The following is a 20518-nucleotide window of genomic DNA, read 5'->3' as shown; positions in this document are numbered from 1 at the left end:
TGGGCCCTTGAATTATCAAATGTTTGGGCTTATGATACTAACTTTGGTTGACTGTGAATTTCGAGCTTTTCGAGCTCGAGCTCGAGCAGAGCTATAATTTTTGGGTTCGAGCTTGAGCCGAGCCCGATGTTTTGGGCTCGACGAGCTTCGAGCTCGAGCCGAGCCTAATAAAATATGTTTTCGAGCCGAGCATAGTCAGGTTCGGTCTCGGTTTGGCTCGTTAACACCCCTATGACCAGGCTTGGAGTAGCCCTAAAACGGTCAAATTGAAGGCCATAAATCACGGTTTTAGACGTCCATGGGACTCGTGCACCGTATGCCGTGGGATGCCTCGAGGGAAAATGGGATGGTATATTAAGGACTTTCACGATTTTGAACGGTAATAAAAATAACTTTTACGATCGTTTCGGGGCCATTTAGTGGCTGCACCACAAAATCATAAATGGGTCGTTTGGTGGCGTTAGGCGGCAATTAAGATGGTGCGATGCACCCCTTATGCATTATAAGTCGTGCCGCACCCATACGAAGGTTTTCGGCGAAATATATGACCGAGCCCGGAAGAGCCGTAAAATGGTCAAATTTGAAGGCTATAAGTCAAGGTTTTAGACGTCCCCGGGAACCGTGCACCGAATGTCGTGGGGTGCCTCGAGGGAACATGGGATGGTATATGAAGGACTTCCACGACTTTGAACATGAATAAGAACAGCTTATATGATCGTTTCGGGGCCATTCCGTGGCTGCACCACAAAAACATAAATGGGTGGTTAGATGGCATTTTGGGGTAATTCAGATGGTGCGAAGCACCCAGGATGAATTATAAATCATGTCGCACCCCATAGGATTTTTTTCTACGAAAAATATGACCAGGCTTGGAGGAGCCTAAGGGGAAATGGGGTGGTATATTAAGGACTTTCACGAATTTGAACGGGAATAAAAATAACTTTTACGACTGTTTCGGGGCCATTCCGTGACTGCACCACAAAATCATAAATGGGTCATTTGGTGGCGTTCTGGGGCAATTAAGATGGTGCGATGCACCCGTGATGCATTATAAGTCATGCCGCACCCATATGAAGGTTTTCGGCACAAATATGACTGAGTCCGGAGGAGCTGTAAAATGGTCAAATTAGAAGGCTATAAGTCACGGTTTTAGACGTCCCTGGGAACCGTGCACCGAATGTCGTGGGATGCCTCAAGGGGACATAGTATGGTATATTAAGGACTTTTACAGCTTTGAACGGGCATAAGAACAACTTTTACGACCGTTTAGGGGGCATTCCGTTGTTGCACAACAAAATCATAAATAGCTGGTTTGATGACATTCTGGAGCAAATCAGATGGTGCGAAGAACTTGAGATGCATTATAAGTCGTGCCGCACCCCATAGGATGGTTTTCGGTAAAAAATATGACCAGGCTTGGAGGAGCCTTAAAACGGTCAAAATTGAAGGCTATAAATCACGGTTTTAGACCGGGAACCGTGCACCGAATGTCGTGGGATGCCTCGAGGGGACATGGGATGGTATATTAAGGACTTCCACGACTTTGAACTGGAATAAGAACAACTTCTACGACCGTTTCGGGGCCATTCCCTAGCTGCACTCCAAAATCATAAATGGGTGGTTTGATGACATTCTGGGGAAATTCAGATGGTGCGAATCACCCAAGATGATTTATAAGTCGTGTCGCACCCCATATGATTTTTTTTCTACGAAAAATATGACCAGTCTTGGAGGAGCCTTAAAACGATCAAAATTGAAGGTTATAAGTCACGGTTTTAGATGTCCCAAGGACCTATGCACCGAATTTCGTGGGATGCCTCAAGGAGACATGGGATGGTATATTAAGGACTTCCACAACTTTGAACGGGGATAAGAACAACTTTTACGACCGTTTTGGGGCCATTTCGTGGCTGCACCACACAATCATAAATGGGAGGTTTGATGGCATTATGGGGCAATTCAGACGGTGCGAAGCACCCGGGATCCAATATAACTCGTGCCTCACCCCATAGGAAGGTTTTCGGCGAAAAATTTGACCGGTCCCGAAGGAGTCCTAAGACGGTCAAAAGTGAAGGCTATAAGTCACGGTTTTAGATGTTCCTGGGATCCGTGCACCGAATGTCGTGGGATGCCTTGAGGGTATATGGGATGCTATATTAAGGACTTTCACGACGATGAACGGAAATAAGCACAACTTTTACGATTGTTTCGGGGTTATTCCGGGGCTGTACTACAAATTAATAAATTGGTTGTTTGGTGGAATTCTAGGGCAATTCAAATGGTACGAAGCACCCGAGATGCATTATAAGTCGTTCTGCAACACAGAGGAAGGTTTACGGCGAAATATATGATCGAGCCCGGAGGAACCCTAAAACGGTTAAAATTGAAGGCTATAAGTCACGCTTTTAGACGTCCTTGAGACACGTGCACTAAATGTTGTCGCGATCCCATGTCCCTCAAGGCATTCCACGACATTCAGTGCAAATGTCTCGGGGACATCTAAAATCGTGACTTATAACTTTTAATCTTAAATAGTCTTTTAGATAAATTAGCAATCCTCGTGATCAACCCATGAGTATAGCCTTCAATTTTGGCTGTTTTGGGGCGTTTTGGGACTCCACCGAGCCCAATCATATTTTCTTCTCAAAACATTCTTGGCGGTGCTGACATGACTTGTAAAGTATCCCGGAGCTAGGATAATTTGCCTTGCCTCAGAAAGTCAACCTATTAATTCTTTATTTTTGCAATTAAAATTACCCCGGAAGAGCCATGAAAGCATTCATATATCCATTCTAAGCTATGGGAACTGTTTCGAATGACCTCCCATGTCCCTGGGAGGCATCCATGGCCTCCAGTGCCTGGGCCATGTGAACATCCAAAAGCTTGTGTTATAACCTTCAATTTTGGTTTTTTTCGGAAAATTTCTTAATCCTATGGTCCCGGCAAACTGTTGTGAAAGTCGTTATATGATAGTTTCAAGCCTAGTCCTTTCAAAAGTCCTCTCATGTCCCTAGGAGGCATCACATGGCCTACGACGCCTGCATTTCGGGAACGTCCAATAACGTGTATTAATTTTCAATTTTGACGATTCTGGTAGCATTTAGGACTTCTCCGAGCCCGACAATAAATTTCTTCCAAAGCCTTCCTAGGGGTGTCGACATGACTTGTAACATATGCCGGGTCTTGAAAGCATTTACATTGCCTCATAAAGCCTCTAAGTACCCTATTTATACTTTTCCCGTGCAACCCAAAATTGCCCTGAAACGGTCGTTAAAGCATTCATATATCCATTCCAAGTCATTAGAGTCCTTTCAAATAAATAACCTCTCATGTCCGTAGGAGGCATCCCATGGCCTCTGGTTTCCGAATCCCGGGAACATTCCTCTAGTTTCGCCGAAAATGCCCCAGAACAGCCAAAATTGAAGCCTATAACTCAGGGGTTGATCACGAGGATTGCTAATTAATCTAAAAGATTATTTAGGATGTGTTTTTGTTGGACAGAAAACATTTCCAACGGAAAGTGATTTTACATGAAATCATTTTCCAGAGGAAAACTCAGTTCTAAATTGATTTTTCTTTGTTGGTTGTAAGGAAAGTAACTTTCCATCGAACACATTCCTTTGTTTATGTTGTTGTATCGTTTGATAGAGTGGGGGAAAGTGTGGCTTCTCTTACCTTCCCAAGAAAAGTAATTTTCCACCATGGAAGATGAAGTTCAACCTGTATTTTTCCTTCCTTGATCCGGTCCAAACTAAACAAAAAAAAGTAAGGAAAATAGTTTTCCTAGAATACACTCTCCTCCCAACCAAACACACCCTTAACTATATAAACTCAACAAGGTAGATGGACACTTGCCTATTACTTATTCTCTTTGTTTGTCTTCATCAGTTTTTCTTTAAGTTATTACTTGATTAAATGAGCAGACTTTCTATATTAACTGCAATAAGAAAAAGATCAAAAGAAGGAAAAAAAGGCGTGAAACTGTATTAATTCCAGTATAAAGTAAATAAAATTCCAAAAGAAGCACTAGCAGTTTTAAGTTTTTAACATGTACATATACTGTTATTCACATCACAATGCTGTTTAATTGCAAACATTTCCGGTTTCGTTTTTTATGAATGCTTAATCAAAAGCTGAATTTGTTCTATTGAATGTGATGCTTCTTAAGTTTCTGAGTTGTCAGTGCTGATTAAGCTATAGAAAGAAGTATTGTTTCTTGTTAAGATATGTTTTGCTCTAGTTGTAAATCATTTTGAAAGGAGCCCATACAAATAGGTGTTAGTTTTCCTAGATAAACCAGGGTTTTTAACATCAGACAGCATTCCCTTTGAGGTCCTTGAGCTAGTGATTCTTTCTGTATGATTTCAGGTATAGAGCACACAAGGCTTTCATCGAGGTTGTTGAATACAGGAAAGAATATCAGCTTCTGAAGTACAGTAGTAAATAGTAAGAAATTATCCAACAACCTTACATTGCCCAATAGATTTACATACTACGTCGTCAGTCATCGAAAAGGTAGACTAACCCAATATCTGACATAGTATTCTAGCTAACAGCAAGAATCATAAACCTATGATTCAACGGCCATATCGGAGTGCTGAATTTGTGCTAGACATAACCCCGAGAGAGGCAGTTCCGGAGGAAGTTGTTATTGAACCTGATGTACCACAAGCATCCCCAAAGGAGTAACCACCTTGAACGTCATATTCGGGTGCTATATCTGGTAAAGTTGCACTTCCATCAAGAAACTGAACTACTTGCCTCATTGTAGGTCTTTCTTCGGCCTTCGGATGCAAACAGAGAAGGCCTAACTTCAAGACCAGCTCCATTTCCTTTTCCTGATAATCTCCTTCCATTCTAGGATCACTCGCCTTAAGAATTTGCCCTAGTTTCCAATAATCATAGACCCAGTCACTGAGGAAAAAGTCCTCTATATCAACATCATTCTGCTTGCCTATTGGCCTCCTCCCACAACCCACTTCAAGTAAAAACATCCCAAAAGCAAAAACATCAGAGCTGGTGGTAGGTTTTTGCATTCTACTGATCTCCGGTGCAATGTATCCTATGGTTCCCACCACATTAGTGGTTCGAGGATCATTGTTATGATCATAGAGTCTGGCTAGGCCGAAATCACCCAACCTTGCATTCATCTCAGCGTCTAGCAAGACATTACTAGCCTTAACATCACGGTGAAGGACAACTTGTTCCCACTCCTCATGAAGGTAGATAAGGGCAGATGCCACCCCTTGTATGATCTTGAACCTCCAGGACCAACATAAAACGGATTTGTCATCTGTACCAAAGAGGAACTTGTCAAGACTCCCGTTAGGCATATACTCGTAGACCAAAAGAAGCTCTCCTTTTCTTCTGCAGTAGCCAAGGAGTTGTACCAAGTTTCTATGCCTTAACCTTTTCATACTAGAGATTTCTGCAATAAATTCTTTTATTCCTTGTTTAGAATCATTGGAGACTCGTTTCACAGCAACTAGGTCTCTTGTGGAAGGTAACACACCCTTGTAGACTTTCCCAAAACCACCACCTCCAAGAAGCTCGGAGTTTTTAAAACCCTTTGTTGCTACAAAAAGATCCTTATATGAGAATCTATTAGGGGAGTAGTCTTTTTCCCAAGGTTCAAGCAACTCTTCATATTTCTTCCTCCACAGGAGCCAAACAGCTGCAACAATCAATAGTAATAGCAGTATAACTATAGTAAGTAGAACGATAAAAAATAACTGTTTGAAGCTTTCCTTGTGATGTTTGATTTGCGGAAGTGATGGAAGCTTGGAATGGTCAAAATCTTGTGCTTTACCACTTTGATTCCAGCTCCATCCTAGTATGTAATGAAAATTTGCTGTATTTCCAGTAGCAGAAGTGAAACCAACATACATGGAATCAAGGAGTATTATAGAAAGGTTGATTTGATAAGACAACAAACACTTGCTTGGCTTTGGATGACGAAATGGAGCTAGTGTTACATTAACTAACATCTCGATCTCATCATAGTCTATCCAAATTTGCATTACTTTCCCACTATTTAACAGCAAGGTTTTGTTTTCCTTTTCTTTATCAGAATAGTATGCTGCTGGAGCAGCATCATCAGAAATGAGGCTATTTATATCAATACCGACATGGTTGCCATCTATATCTTTGACATCAGCGTTCTGGATTGTGTCTAACTCTACAGCAAATACATGATTAGATTTCTGGCCATTGGTGGAAGGATTCAAGAGTCCTAAGTATGCGTGTGGGAAAGCGGTTGTGAAATTTGTGGATGGACTAATAACAAAGACGATTCCATGGCCAGAATAATGTGGTACTTGAGGATACATTGCGAAAACAAAAGTGGTGGAAAATGATAGATGCTTTGGTCTGAAGTTCACAGGATAAGGATAGAAAGCATGGGCAGTAATGCGTTGTGAGTAGTTTGTCATTTGCAGAAGACCATTTGGAAGGATAGTTGCAACTCCATCAACATGAAGTTTATTGATGGATCCTTGAAAACCATTGTAGATGAACTGTGTTTCATTTTGAGCAAAAGCATGTACAACTAATGTAAGAAATATTGCAAGGCTCAGTATTCTAGGGTGAAAAACAACCATTAGAAACATAAAATTGGAAATTCTTGTTCTAAGGTACCTGATCTACTTGCATTATATGCCTGATTTCTAACTCACTGCAGATTAGATGTATGTGGAATCTAGAGACAAGTTGCTTGACTTATCTTTTGAAAAGTCAGCAGAGTATTATGAATTATGAAGGTCTGTATCTATATACTTCGTATGATGACTTGGCATTGTAAACTTTTTATTGGCACTATGCTCTATTTAGGACCCATCACCCCTTTTTTAACTGACAATGACTTATCTACTACTCTTAAAGACAACTCTAATAACTGCTACAAAACTAATGCAGGTAGATGGCAGTATAAATGTATAATACACATTACACATACACCTGTACACATTTAAGGCGCGGAAAATGGCCTAAATTGAACTGAACTAAAAAACTTGGAAAAAAGTTCAAAAGATTAAGGTCATAGCTGCATAATCTACATATAATCTCGCAAAAATAATTGTGCCACTTACAGATTTTAACCAAGCGATGAAAGATAGCTTCTTCACTATATTGCCCTATAGGGGGAAATGAGTAACTCATTGAGAACCTTCATCTATCTAAAGCTGTGGTGAAGACGCCAGTTTTGCCAACATTAAAACTATTTTGACCATAGAAAGAGAGCGTGTCTGTAGTTTCCAAATGTGCTTATGATTAGATGCTTTACCTGAAGTATAAGGTGTTAATTAAATGACAAATTTCACATGGCATGCCTTGTATGAAATGGCATCTTGTATGACCTATGTTGCTCAGACTCGGGTACCCATGTCTGACACGAGTACGTGTCCAAGTGCCCGACTCGGTTATTTTTTAGAATTTTTTCTATAAATTAGCCCAAAATAAAGTGTCCAAGTGTCCCACCCATGTCCGAGGATCCGACACGAGTACTTGAGGTGAAATGAAGAATCCGAGCAACATAGCTTTTTACTCAAAAAAATGACTCCGTATGTGGCATGTTTCAGGCTATCTTTCTTTGTTGCCATAATATTCAATGGCATAATTTATATTATAAGGTAATATGGAGGAATGACAATAAGTTCTATATGTCCCTAAGAAAAAGCATCTTTATAAGCAAGCATGTCCTTGTCCTTTCTTCTCCCCACATAATTTCATTGCCATTCTGAATTTACCATTGCATCAAGTCTTCAATTTAACATTACATTCTGTTAACTACTAGCTGTAGTATACTTTTTCATTCTTTTCTTAGCTCGAAATGCCTGATTTCTTGGTCACCAGTGGCTCAGAATGAATGGTGCACGTCACTCAGGAGTCTGGAGCCCAAGAAGGCATAGTTAGACAAGATATTTCTATACCTTTGTTTAGTTATTGAGAAGACTCTATGGCTATTCATTCTGCTCCAGTGAATTGCTAGCCGTCGCTTCCTTAGCTCTTCGTCTGATCCAAAACTGTAGATCAAAAGAAGAAAGGAAAAGAAGTCCTAAAACTGTATTAATTCCAGTATGAGCATATAAAATTCCAAAAGTAGCACTAACAGTAGTAACATGTACCTATATTCGGAGCAGCAGGTGATAGCCTAGTGGTATTGGCATCACCTCCGATCCTAGAGGTCACGGGGTCGAGTCTCACCCCTTGCAAGGGGGATCCCCAATTTCCCCCCTTCCTTGCAAGGGACTTCATCTTACCTTAAAAAAAAAAAAATGTACCTATATTCTGATATTCACATTACAATGTTGTTATATTACAGGCATTTTTGGTTAAGTGGTAGGCTGTTAGATAAACTATGTATGAAATTATAACCAACTAAGCACACGAGCATTCTATTCAACGACCATGCATGAGGATTGAATCAGTACTAGATAGAGAGCAGACATCAGATTCAGAGTCCGATAATGGTGGAAGCGGAGCTCCCTGATCCAAACTCTGCTGTTACTGTCATCCAAAACTTGCATTACTTGCCTCATGCTAGGTCTTTCATGTGGATCATTATGGCAGCACATCAATCCTAGCCACAAAATGATTTTCATTTCTTCAGCAATGTAGTTACCCCTCAACCTAGGATCACTTGTCTTGAGGATCTCCCCTTTTTCCCAGCATTTGGATACCCAATCCACCAATTTTTCTTCTTCTAGGGAATGTGGAGATATTGGCCGCCTTCCACAATCCACTTCAAGCATAAACATCCCAAAAGCAAAAACACAGAATGTCTTGATAAGAAATGCTCTCAAATACCAAATGAACATCAGGACAACTTGAAACATTATAAACATAAGTAAACTGAGAAAATTTCCCTAAAACGTCCTGAGAGTCATCAGAAGTTCAAAATCTACACCACAAAACCATGAAGAAGGACAGGAAAGAAAATAATGAGATAATGAATTATTTCTCAGCATTACATTACATACACTAATCTACCGACCAATTTTTAATATAGAATCACTACTGTATGAAGCACAGGCAGAGTTTCCTTCAGAGGATGTGGTATATGACGCCAAAGTTTGATGGTTGAGTGTTGGATGAGTAAATTTAGCATCAAAAGGAAGCATCTCAGGCAAAGCATTATCTCCATTCAAAAACTGCATCACTTGCCTCATGTTAGGTCTTCCTTCAGGTCTTGGATGGCAACAAAACATGCCTAGCTTTAAAACTAGCTCCATTTCATCTGCAACATAATTCCCTCCTAATTTATGATCACTTGCCTCACTAATCACCCCCTTATTCCAGCATTCATACACCCAATCAACTAAATACATTTTTCCATTTGAACCTTGAAGACTTATTGGACTCCTCCCACACGCAACTTCTAGGACGAACACTCCAAAGGAAAATACATCGGTGCTTGTAGTTGCCTTTCCCTTTCTAGTAAGCTCTGGGGCAAGATATCCAACTGTTCCAACCACATGGGTAGTCTGAGGATTGGTACCATGATCATATAATCTTGCTAGTCCAAAATCACCAAGTCTTGCATTCATGTCAGTGTCGAGTAGAACATTACTAGCCTTGACATCTCGATGCACAACTACTTGCTCCCACTCTTCATGGAGGTATACAAGTGCACAAGCCACACCACGAATTATTCTGAATCTAGCGTTCCATGAAAGTTTTGGTTTTTCATCTTCGTAAAGATATTTGTCAAGACTACCGTTAGGCATGTAATCATAAACTAATAGCAACTCTCCTTTCCTTCGGCAATACCCCAGCAGTTGTACCAAATTCCGGTGTCTTAACCTCCCCATACAAGCTACTTCTGCTAAAAATTCTCTCATTCCTTGGCCTGAACCGTGTGAAACTTTCTTAACAGCAACTTCAAGTTTTGGGGAACGTAACATTCCTTTATAAACCTTCCCGAAACCTCCAGCTCCTAAAAGCTCCTTGTCTTTGAACCCCTTTGTAGCTCTGTAAAGAACCTCATAAGAATATCTCTGCAAGAGGTATTCTTGCTCCCAATCTTCCATAACTTCCTCATACTTCTTCCTTCTTATGACATAATAAACAAGACCAATTGTTACCAGAATCACTGATATAACAACCAGCAAGATTATAGAACCGACATTCAATTTTCTGCTTTGACTTCCATAACGAGGAAGCCGAGGAAGCTTTGATAAATCAAATCTTTGAGCTTCCTTCCCACCTTGTGAGAAGCTCCACCCAAGTAGATAGTGACTGCTAGCCACTGAACCAGTCGATGAAGCGAAACCAACATACATGGTGTCTGAGACAACTTCAGAAAGATTGACATGTAAAAATAACAAAGGCCTACTTGGTTTAGGGAGTCCAAGAGGAGACATAGTTACGTTAACTGACAAGTTGTTATGATTATAATCAATCCATATTTGCATAGGTTTCGCACTTACAAGGCTAAGGTTCTTGGTAACTTTTTCAGTGTCAGAAAAATAAGCTGCTGAAGCTGATACATTTGAAATCAGGCTATTGATATTAATTCCAGCATGATTGCTGTCAATATCCAAGAATTCATAATCCTGGATAGTATCTAATTCCACAGCAAAAATGTGGTCTGAAGGCTTAAAATCTGATGAAGAATTAAAAAGACCAAAAAACTTGCCTGGAACACCATGGTGAAAGTCCATTGAAGGAGAAAGAACAAACACAATTCCATGACCAGTTATGGCAGGAATGTCAGGATATATGGCAAAAACATAGGAGGTTGAAAATGAAAGAGACGATGATGATGAAGAGAAGTTTAAAGGGAGTGGACGAAAAGCATGAGCAGTTAGCTGTTTTGTATAGTTGGTCAGCTGCAACAGTCCATTAGAGTGGACTGTTGCAGCCCCATCAAGATGAAGCTTTGCATCATGGAAGCCATGATATATGAACTGCTTTGAATCTTGAGCATAATTTGTGGGTGCTAAGGTCAAGAGATAAATTACTATAAAATAGAGTATGATTCTGAAAGCCATAAAAGAAGGGTGACACAGAATTCTCTGATGTGGAAGACAATAAGATGAAGAGAAAGGTGTTTAATTGTGGTCTTAGCCTTTGATTAAAAAATCATACTTCCTCCGTTCTAAAATAAATGAAACACTTACCATTTTAGGCCATTTCAGAATAAATAAAATATTACTTTATTTGGTATTCACTTCTCTATATCTCTCTCCTCATCACAAGGGTCCCTCTTTTTCTTTCTCTCTATCTCTCTCCTCTCCAAAATCCTCATGCAGTCATGCCAAGGCCCTACGTTTTATTTAAAACAGTACGAAAGGAAGTAATATGGTTGGTGTTAAAGAGGGAAACCAAGAAAAGGAAGTTAGCATAGTTACCTTTGTGGAAGGACAGCAGGTCAATTAAGTTTAATAGAATTATCAAAGGACTATGACTGATCACCAATTATAATGAATCCATGACCATACGTACAATTGAAATGACAGATTTATAATAAATACCTATTTGCCTATTCACACATCCAACGGAATTTATTTCTCACGTCAAAATTGTATTTTAGCACTTCTACGAGAGATAAGAGCACATCAGTAAAACTTTCTGTACATCACGTATAGGGATTATTAATATCAAATTGTAGAAGTATGGAAAACATTTACTGGTATTTAAAACTTATGTCAAGATGGGCTAATCATGTGAGACAAAGATCTAGCAATCCTTTGAGTTAGTAACCCTTTCATAGTTGGTTTGCGTTTGGTGATAGATTTCACTAAATTTATACTTTTACAATACTTTCTCATCAATTAATTGCGCAAATGTAGCTATATACTTTACTTGTCCTAAAGATTATTTACCTGGCCTTAGGGTCACCTACTCATTCTCAGTTCATGTCACCTTACTATTTGAGTTTGGTTGGTCACTTTGCCACACCAGGCTCCAACATAGAAAAAAAAAGAAGATATTCAAATATATTTTTACAGTTCAATGACGAGTACAAATTTATAATAGCATAGAAAACCATACCTATAGGATTTTTTTTCTCTTTGTACAGATAATAATATAAAATAATTCGTATCTGATACTCCAGTTAAGACTCTTTTTAGAGCGAAGTAATCATGGTCCTATATGTTTCACAAGATATTTAAGTCCATCCCCTGGTCCCGAACTCGCAACCTGAAAGTATCATGCTCACATCCCACTCAGCCATGCTACCAAATGAGTTAGACAATGCCTTCTTTTTGGCACATTTGAATTTTTATTGCTGAAATAGCTGTATATTAATTGGAATTTAAATTTAAGATGTTAAAATTATTAAATTGACACTTGATATATGTCTACATTAGCATGTGCAGGGGAGAATATAGTTACCGAATTGATAGATGCAAGTGAGCGACGCAACAGACGAAGACTACCACATTATGGTCTTTGAGCAATGAGCTAATGTAGCACCACTTTGCTGACTAGTAGTTCTTTACTCCTGTCCACTCATTACATATCTTTAGAAGAGTGTCTGTGTCTCTATGTTTTTTCCTTCCAGAATCCAGAGGTCATTATAGCCAAGCTAATGAGTGTATTAGTCTCTGCATTACATGAGTTTAACCAACGATTAGCATGCTATTCAAAGAATTTTCAGAATCAACTAGATTTTCTCCTATATCACGACATACAAACGGCAAATAATATGTTCATTGTTCAGCATCTAATTGGATTCTCCGGACATTCTAATTAAGTTGTCACATTCTCATAGTACTTTCGTAATAAAGGATATAGCATACTGGGTAATATCCAAAGCTACCCTTTGGAACAATGGCCTTTTAATTGTTTATCATCTTCCCATTACTTAATTTAGGTAAGGGCATGCTAAAATATTCAATTATGAAACATTACTCTTCGAGGAAAGACAAGAACGTTTCCTGGACATACTAAAAAAATTTATGACTATCAATTCCGGACAGAAGAGTAATAGTCTAGTCAGAATTATCCTAGCCAAAAATCTAAATTTGATCAACACATAATATGCACATATCAACAAGTCCTGCAACTACAACAATAGTTTAAAATGCAAGTCCTCATAGACTTCAGGGTTTAGACTCAACATTCATTGTAATGGAAAAGACATTTCATTAAAATAAAGAAACCAGGACATATTTAATGGTGTTTATGCAATATACAACATGTAAACATACTTTCACATATCAGAGATGCAAGATATGTGACTGAGGTATTAGTAAACAACGTGAAAATTCAGCGGCCATGACGAGCAACTAAGTGAGGATGGAAAGGAACCAAATGTCCCCCAACAATCATCAAACAAACAATTCCATTCAAGATCATAAACAGATGGGACATCTGGTAGGACTGCATCCCCATGAAGAAACTGAACTGCCTCATGCTCAGCCTTGCTTCTGGTTTTGGATGGGAACAACGCAAGCCTATCTTTAAAACAACACTCATTACTTCACTGTCATAATATTTTTCCAAATTAGGATCGGCTGTCTCAAGAACCGCTCCCTTCTCCAGCAGTCAAATACCCAATCCACCAAAACAAGATCTTCTACCCCGAGATTAAGCAAGCAAAAAGGCTGTACTCCACATGCCACCTCGAGAAGAATATCCAGAAAGCCAACACGTCTGTGGCAGTTGTAGGCTTCCCTGTTATACTGAGTTCCGGAGCAAGATATCCCACCGTTCCAACAATGTTGGTACTCCAATGATTATCACCATGATCGTATAGTCTAGCAAGCCCAAAGTTACCCAGTTTGGCATTCATATTAACATCTAGCAGAACATTACTTGCCTTGACATCACGATGCAGGATAACTTGTTTCCACTCCTCATGAAGGTAAAGCAGAGCAGAAGCCACCCCTTTTTAATAATATTCATCCTCTGAATCCAAGATAGGTTGGATTTGGGTTCTTTTTTTCTGAAAAAGGAGTTTGTTAACGCTTTCATTAGGCATGAATTCATATACCAAACGAAGCTCCCCTTTCTTCCTGCAATATCCTAAAAGCTGGATCAAATTTCTATGTCTTAGCCTTCTCATGCTGACTATATCAGACAAAAATTCCCTCATTCATTGCTTCGAATCATGGGAAACTCTCTTTATCGCAACTTGGGTGTCTGTAGAAGGTGTCACACCTTTGTAAACCTTCCCAAACCCTCCAGAACCAAGTAGTTCAGAGTCTTTGAAGCCTTTAGTCGCCACATAGAGGTCTTTCAATGAGATACTATGGGAGGCATATTCCTCTTCCCATGGTTCCTTAACCTCTGCAAACATTTTCCTCCGTGTTGCATATACAACTCCAGCAATGATGACCAACAATAGTACAAAAACAACAAGAAGTGCTATAATTATTGGTCCCAGCTTTCCCTTGGGATTTCTAACCCTTGGAAGTGAAGGAAGTTCGGAGATATTACAATCTTAAGCTTGCAGTAGCTCCAGAGGACCCAACATACATAGAATCACGAAAAACTGAAAATTTTCCTATCTTTACTGTTTCTTGATTAATCTACTTCTCTTCTCCACCAAAAAAAGGGAAAATTTGGTAACTAATACTTCAACTCATGGTCACAAAATTCCAGACAACTTTATATCTGTGATGCTTTACATGAAATTGATAAGCTCATCTACTGTTTAGAGCAAACAAGGGATACATCTAGCAAAAATCAGTGATAGTACCAGTCAAGTTCATAACAAATTTTTAGAACTCTGTAGTCTAGCACACAATTTATACAAATAGCTTCAACAATCGAGTTCAATTTTAGTAATATTTCATAAACAAGTGACAAACACACTACTTTCAGGTTCTGACTAAAAATATTTCTAATTTCAGTTCAAAAAACTCATATTTATATAAGAACTAAAACATATTTCTGAATTTCTATGTGCTTTCCCACAAGACCCAATATACAAAACCCAGAAGTCCAGAACACTATTAGTCTCACATGGCATTAACTATAAATGATACGATGCATTTGCAATTCAGCGCCTTCATGTACGGCTGAATTATTGCTAGATACGGTTGCATGAATTTCCCAATGATGATGAAAATTGACACATAAGTACTCCAACTCCCACCAAAAAATCCATTGCTTTCGTGGTCATAATCAGAAAGATATTCAGGCAGATTCGCATCTCCATATAGAAATGAACTGCCTGTCTCATGCTAGGCCTTCCCTCTGGCTTAGGGGAACACAACAGGCCTAATTTTAGAACAAGCTCCATTTCTTCAACTTGGTAGTTTCCTTCCAGTTTGGGATCGCTTGTCTCAAAAATCACTTCTTTCTTCCAGCAGTCATATACCCAATCAACCAAAACATAGTCCTCTCCAGAAAATTCCTGAAGACTGTTTGGCCGCCTTCCACAGGCCACTTCAAGTAAGAATATTCCAAAAGCAAACACATCAGTGGCAGTTGTTGGTTTGCCTGTGATACTGAGCTCCGGTGCAAGATATCCTACTGTTCCAACTACATGGGTACTTCGAGGTTCACTTTCATGGTCATATAACCTAGCAAGACCAAAATCACCTAGCCGTGCATTCATGTCAGCATCCAACATAACATTACTTGCCTTTACATCACGATGAAGAACGACTTGTTCCCACTCCTCGTGAAGATATAGAAGGGCAGATGCCACCCCCTTCACGATGTTAAATCTCTGACTCCAAGAAAGGTTGGAGTTCTTACTCTTAAATAGAAACTTGTCGAGGCTTCCATTGGGCATGTAGTCGTACACCAGAAGAAGCTCTCCTTTTCTACGACAATAACCTAGGAGTTGGACCAAGTTTCGATGTCTTAGCCTTCTCATAGTCACAACTTCTGATACAAATTCTCTCATACCCTGCCTGGAATCATGCGAAACCTTCTTCACAGCGACTTGGGTTTGTGTAGAAGGTATCACGCCTTTATAAACTTTCCCAAAACCTCCAAAACCAAGAAGCTCTGAGTCTTTGAAACCCTTAGTTGCTAAATAAAGATCTTTATATGAAAATCTATAGGAAATGTAATCTTGTTCCCATGGTTCCTTAAGCTCTTTATACTTCTTCCTCCATACTGCAAATGCTACTCCAGCAATAATTTCCAGCAACAGTACTAAAACAACAATCAATATTATAAAAAGAACTTTAACATTTTTCTTGTGGTTTCTAAGTCTAGGAATTGATGGAACCTTGGAAAGGTTAAGTTCCTGAGCTCGACCATTTTGACTCCAGCTCCAACCTGATATGTAATGCTCAGTTGCAGTAAGACCAGTAGATGAGGAGAAACCAACGTACATAGAATCAAGAAATGCTGGAGAAAGATTGACACGAGTAGACAAGAGATATTTTTTTGGCTTTGGATGCTTAAATGGAGCTAACATAACATTCATTAGCATCTTCTCTCCATCATAATCTATCCAAATCTGCATATGACTTCCACCCGAGAGCTCAAGGCTCATTTTTGTCCCTGTCTCATCCGAATCATATGCCACTGAAGCAGAATCAACTGACCGCAGGCCATTAACATCGATGCCAACATGGTTGCCATCGATATCTCCAAAAACAGCATTTTGGACAGTGTCTAATTCAACTGCAAATACATGATTATATTTACGACCGTTGCTAGTAATATTGAAAATTCCTAGATATTCAGCAGGAACAGCATGCTCAAAGTTCATGGATGAGGAGATAACAAAAGCTATTCCATGGCCACCATGACCTGGCACATCAGTGTTTATGGCAAAAGTGAAAGTTGTGGAAAACGAACGACTTGTGTTGAACTTCAACGGTCGTGGGTAGAAGACATGACCACTTCCCTGCAATGAGGAGTTGGTCATCTGTAGAAGGCCATCGGGGTGGATGTTTGCAAGCCCATCAAGATGAAGTTTGGCTTCTTGAAAGCCATTGTAGATGAACTGATTTTCATCTTGAGCAAAGGTAAGGACAACTAATAAGAGGGGTACCAATAACTTATGTAGGTGTGTAAAAGTTTCAGCCATCAAACACAAGATAGCAGGGAGTTTCAGGATTAACAAGGCAAAACTGAAAGACCTGATACTAAGGGCATAAGATATCCTATGTAAAAGACATAGAAGAAAAACACTTTTTGTCACTTTCAGATATTTCTCTGAGGATTTTCTATCTTGCTGTGGCACAATTTGAGGCAACCTCTCGTGTGTATCTAGAAAATCTTGCCTTTAACGTGACTTTCAAGTTTAACATCTGATTGGCCATCCAAAAAGAAAAAAGAAATGAAAAAATGTTTAACTAGTAATTATGTATCAGACTAGCTAAACAATTAGTCCAATGGATGAAAAAGGTGCCTATTTATGAAGGAAAGCTTGATTGAAAATAACTTGTGTGGAAGAAAGAACATTGTTAAATGATTTTTAGTCATTTTGTCAAAAGTAAGTGGCCTCCATTAGAGTTGGGTCATGGGTGGCTTGAATAGCACCAGGATAGTGACTGCTATAATTGTCCTAAAATCTGCAATTTATTTAAGTCCCACATGTGAATTTTCAAAGAAGTCCTCACCCTGCCATATTGTAAGAAAAAATTTAGGGTGGTCCAATATTAGGAGTACTTCATTTTTGATTCACCACTTATAAACTGACAAAGATCACTGTGTAAGGATCAAAACTCTAACATGACAAGTATCGACAACTTATTGAATTCGAGCTCACCAATCTCAAACTTGGCTAGGTAAACTTTAGCTTGAGCTCAAGCTCGACTTGAACCCTAAAGATCTTTAAGTGTCCAAGCTCGGCCTAAGCTTGGTCATTCAAAGACTCGAGAGTTCACATATATACTACTTTAAATCTTCGAATTTTAATTAAACTGTCAATAACTTTGAGCACCATAATGTTTCTTTTTTTTTTCGTATACCAAAATCAACTAAAAAGACCTCACCACAATCTTTAACCTATAACTGCAGACACTAAACATTTACTCCCACCACAATGAGTATTACTTCCTCCGTCCCATATTACTTGCAACATTTTGACTAACAAGCTCAACCATTTTTTAGTCAAAGTACTGCAAGTATTTCAGAACGGAGAAAGTATATGTTTGGTACGGAAACACGTCAATTTCCACACAAATTTCCACAAATATACCTTCTGATTGGCAATTTTGCGTTCATACTTCCACAATCCACATGTTTGTTTGCTTTTTTTTTTAGGTACAGAAAAGAAAATCCACAACAATAACGCACCAAAATTATCTAATTTCTAACATAAATAGTATTTCTAGCAATTTTCTAACTTTTTGTCATAATTAAAAACCGCAAACGCACCTTAAATTTCACATCGGAGAAGAAAAAGTTCCGCTACAACGATTTTTTTCTCGAAATTTCTGCGGAAAATTAAAAAAATGTGAATCATTCAAAATTATGAAGTATTAAGTAGAAGCACAACAAAATTACTTACTTTGAACTGATGAAGCGACGAAAAATCGCAAGAATGAGATCATATTGAAAGTGTTTGACATCATCGTAGTACAGCAATACAGTTCCAATGAGATCAATGGCGCTAAATTTACGCATTGTTGTCTCATCTGGAATTTCTCGGATTTTGTTGATGTAATTCGAGCTTTAATTTGAACTTTAACAGCCAAAATTTACGTACTTAGAAACGTAATAACTAAACTACATACTCTTGTGACGGAAGACTCCACCCTTTTTTTTCTCTCTCCCCTCTCTCCTCTCTACTTTCAAAAACCCTAGCCTCCATTGTTGATTTTTAAAGGGGCTTCCATCGGTTTTTACCGTTGGAAAGCCCCACCTTTGTTTTTTTTATTTGTTTTTAGGTTTCCAATAACGATTTCTCCCTCGAAAGACAGGGTTTTCGGTCTCCTTCTTAAGAAAAGGTTTTTCGATCTCCTTCGAAAGACAAGGTTTTTCGACCTCCTTCGAAAGACAGGGTTTTTCTCCTCTTTTAGAGGGGGAATTTCTATAGGTTACAATCCGGGATACTAGATCTAATGGATTGCCGTGAAATTATTTTGTTGGTGAAGAATTATGCGGGATCACAAAGGTTATCAATTTTTCGAATATGGTTAGATGAATCCGACGGAAATCATCCTCACGACTACAAGGGATCGTTAGATTGTCTCTCCAACAAGGCTGTATTTTCCAGCGATATAAGCGGGAGATGTTCCACATTGCAAGATTCGTTTGACGATCGTAGTTTTTATGAAGGAAATTTTTGTTTGATTCAACTTATGTATTTGTTTGATTCGATTGCTTATGTAGATGTCGTATGACTTTTATTAATGAATTAATTTTACTATTCAAAAAAAAAAAAGATGGGACAAGAGACTAACTTTACTTATATCAAACTAGAATTTTTTTTCACGCGATACGTGCTTGAATTTTTTTCGAAACAGAAACTCGATTTTCTTTGGCATAAGAATCAAAATTTGAACATTAGACATACAAAGTATAATTTAGTTGCAAAATTTGATTGGTTTAGTTTATGTCCATTAAGACTTTCACCATTTTTTTGTTTTTTTTTTTTTACTTTTCAAAGTTAAATTCTATGAACAAAATAGAAATTTTATTGAATTTATTTATGATTTCTAATATTATAATTTTTTAGTTGATTTTTGAATTAAGTATAGTACTTCATAAATTGTAAAAAAAGTGGACACTTTGATTTCAAGTCAATTTTTCCATAGGTTGTAATTTGTAAGTGAATTTTTAAGTTTTTATAAAGTTTCCTCATTTTAGTGATTTGCACAACGTAAATTATGCAGTTTTATGATTTTAGTTGACTTGTGAGTAATTGTTATAATTATATTTTTGGTATTTTTGTTTGAATCCCCCTTTGATTTGTAAGTGAATTTGTAATTTAGAATGGGAAGGGGGGGCAAGATAGACATTTCAAAAGAGGACACAATTGCTCCCCCTTCCCTTATATAATAGAGATTAGCCTTATATGCACGCTATGCGTGCAAAGTTTAAGTTTGAATTAGATTATTTTATTTTATTTTATTCATTTTTAACCTAATAGGATGATAGGTAATGTAGTTTTCTTTTTTACCTAAGTGTATATTGGTCACACCAAATTTTTCAAAAGTTCCCATATATAATAAACATATTGAAGACTTGAAGATCATGAGACAGTGTATTGGACTCCCTCGATTAGTGGGAGGCTGGCGGTAGGTGTTGGCAGTGGTGGCTAGGTGGTGATTATGGAGGAAGAAGGGAAATTGCTATGATCAATGCCGGAAAAATAAGGGTCAACATCGGAAAATGGTCTCAGGTTTCATCTTGCAAAAATAATATACTTTTTGGTTTGTTTACGCATAAAATATTTTATAAGGTTTTTTTCACAAATTGAACTCGTAAAAGGTTTTTTTGGCAAATTTTTTCCTTTTCTAATTCACAAATCACATATTAACCATCTATCAGCATCTACTTCCCTGAAAGCCCGATTTTTGAATCTTAAGGATTTCTAAACATATAAAACATAAAACCCTACGCACTCTACCGTTTCCCACTTCTCAACTCAATTGTCATTTTTATTACACCTCAAAACTCTAGCGTTGCAAAGTTGTGCGAAATTCTTCAA

The 20518-nt window shown here is 38.3% G+C and overlaps 3 protein-coding genes and 1 pseudogene across 3 annotated transcripts; all 4 read right to left on the bottom strand.

The window, feature by feature from the left end:
• Window positions 1-4417: 4417 nt before the first annotated feature.
• On the bottom strand, window positions 4418-8632 carry LOC104897501 (L-type lectin-domain containing receptor kinase IV.1). Its single transcript, XM_057395444.1, has 2 exons — window positions 8121-8632; window positions 4418-8018 (listed from the first exon to the last, which is right to left on the bottom strand). Exon 2 carries the CDS (start codon window positions 6606-6608, stop codon window positions 4578-4580), a length of 2031 nt encoding a protein of 676 aa, XP_057251427.1. The 5' UTR covers window positions 6609-8018; window positions 8121-8632; the 3' UTR covers window positions 4418-4577.
• A 146-nt stretch (window positions 8633-8778) lies between these two features.
• LOC104897500 (L-type lectin-domain containing receptor kinase SIT2) lies at window positions 8779-19248 on the bottom strand. The gene is made up of 3 exons (XM_048646609.2): window positions 18374-19248; window positions 18241-18299; window positions 8779-12548 (listed from the first exon to the last, which is right to left on the bottom strand). Exon 3 carries the CDS (start codon window positions 10986-10988, stop codon window positions 8982-8984), a length of 2007 nt encoding a protein of 668 aa, XP_048502566.1. The 5' UTR covers window positions 10989-12548; window positions 18241-18299; window positions 18374-19248; the 3' UTR covers window positions 8779-8981.
• LOC125498426 (L-type lectin-domain containing receptor kinase SIT2-like) lies at window positions 13114-14660 on the bottom strand (annotated as a pseudogene).
• LOC104897499 (L-type lectin-domain containing receptor kinase SIT2) lies at window positions 14910-18208 on the bottom strand. The gene is given in 2 exon segments (XM_010684384.4): window positions 14910-15118; window positions 15121-18208. Coding segments are annotated over 2 exon segments (2034 nt in total). The 5' UTR covers window positions 16946-18208.
• Window positions 19249-20518: the final 1270 nt, after the last annotated feature.

The sequence above is a fragment of the Beta vulgaris genome, chromosome 6 (assembly GCF_026745355.1).
Source record: "Beta vulgaris subsp. vulgaris cultivar EL10 chromosome 6, EL10.2, whole genome shotgun sequence".
NCBI lineage: Eukaryota > Viridiplantae > Streptophyta > Magnoliopsida > Caryophyllales > Amaranthaceae > Beta > Beta vulgaris.
This window is presented reverse-complemented; position numbering and strand designations above follow the sequence as displayed.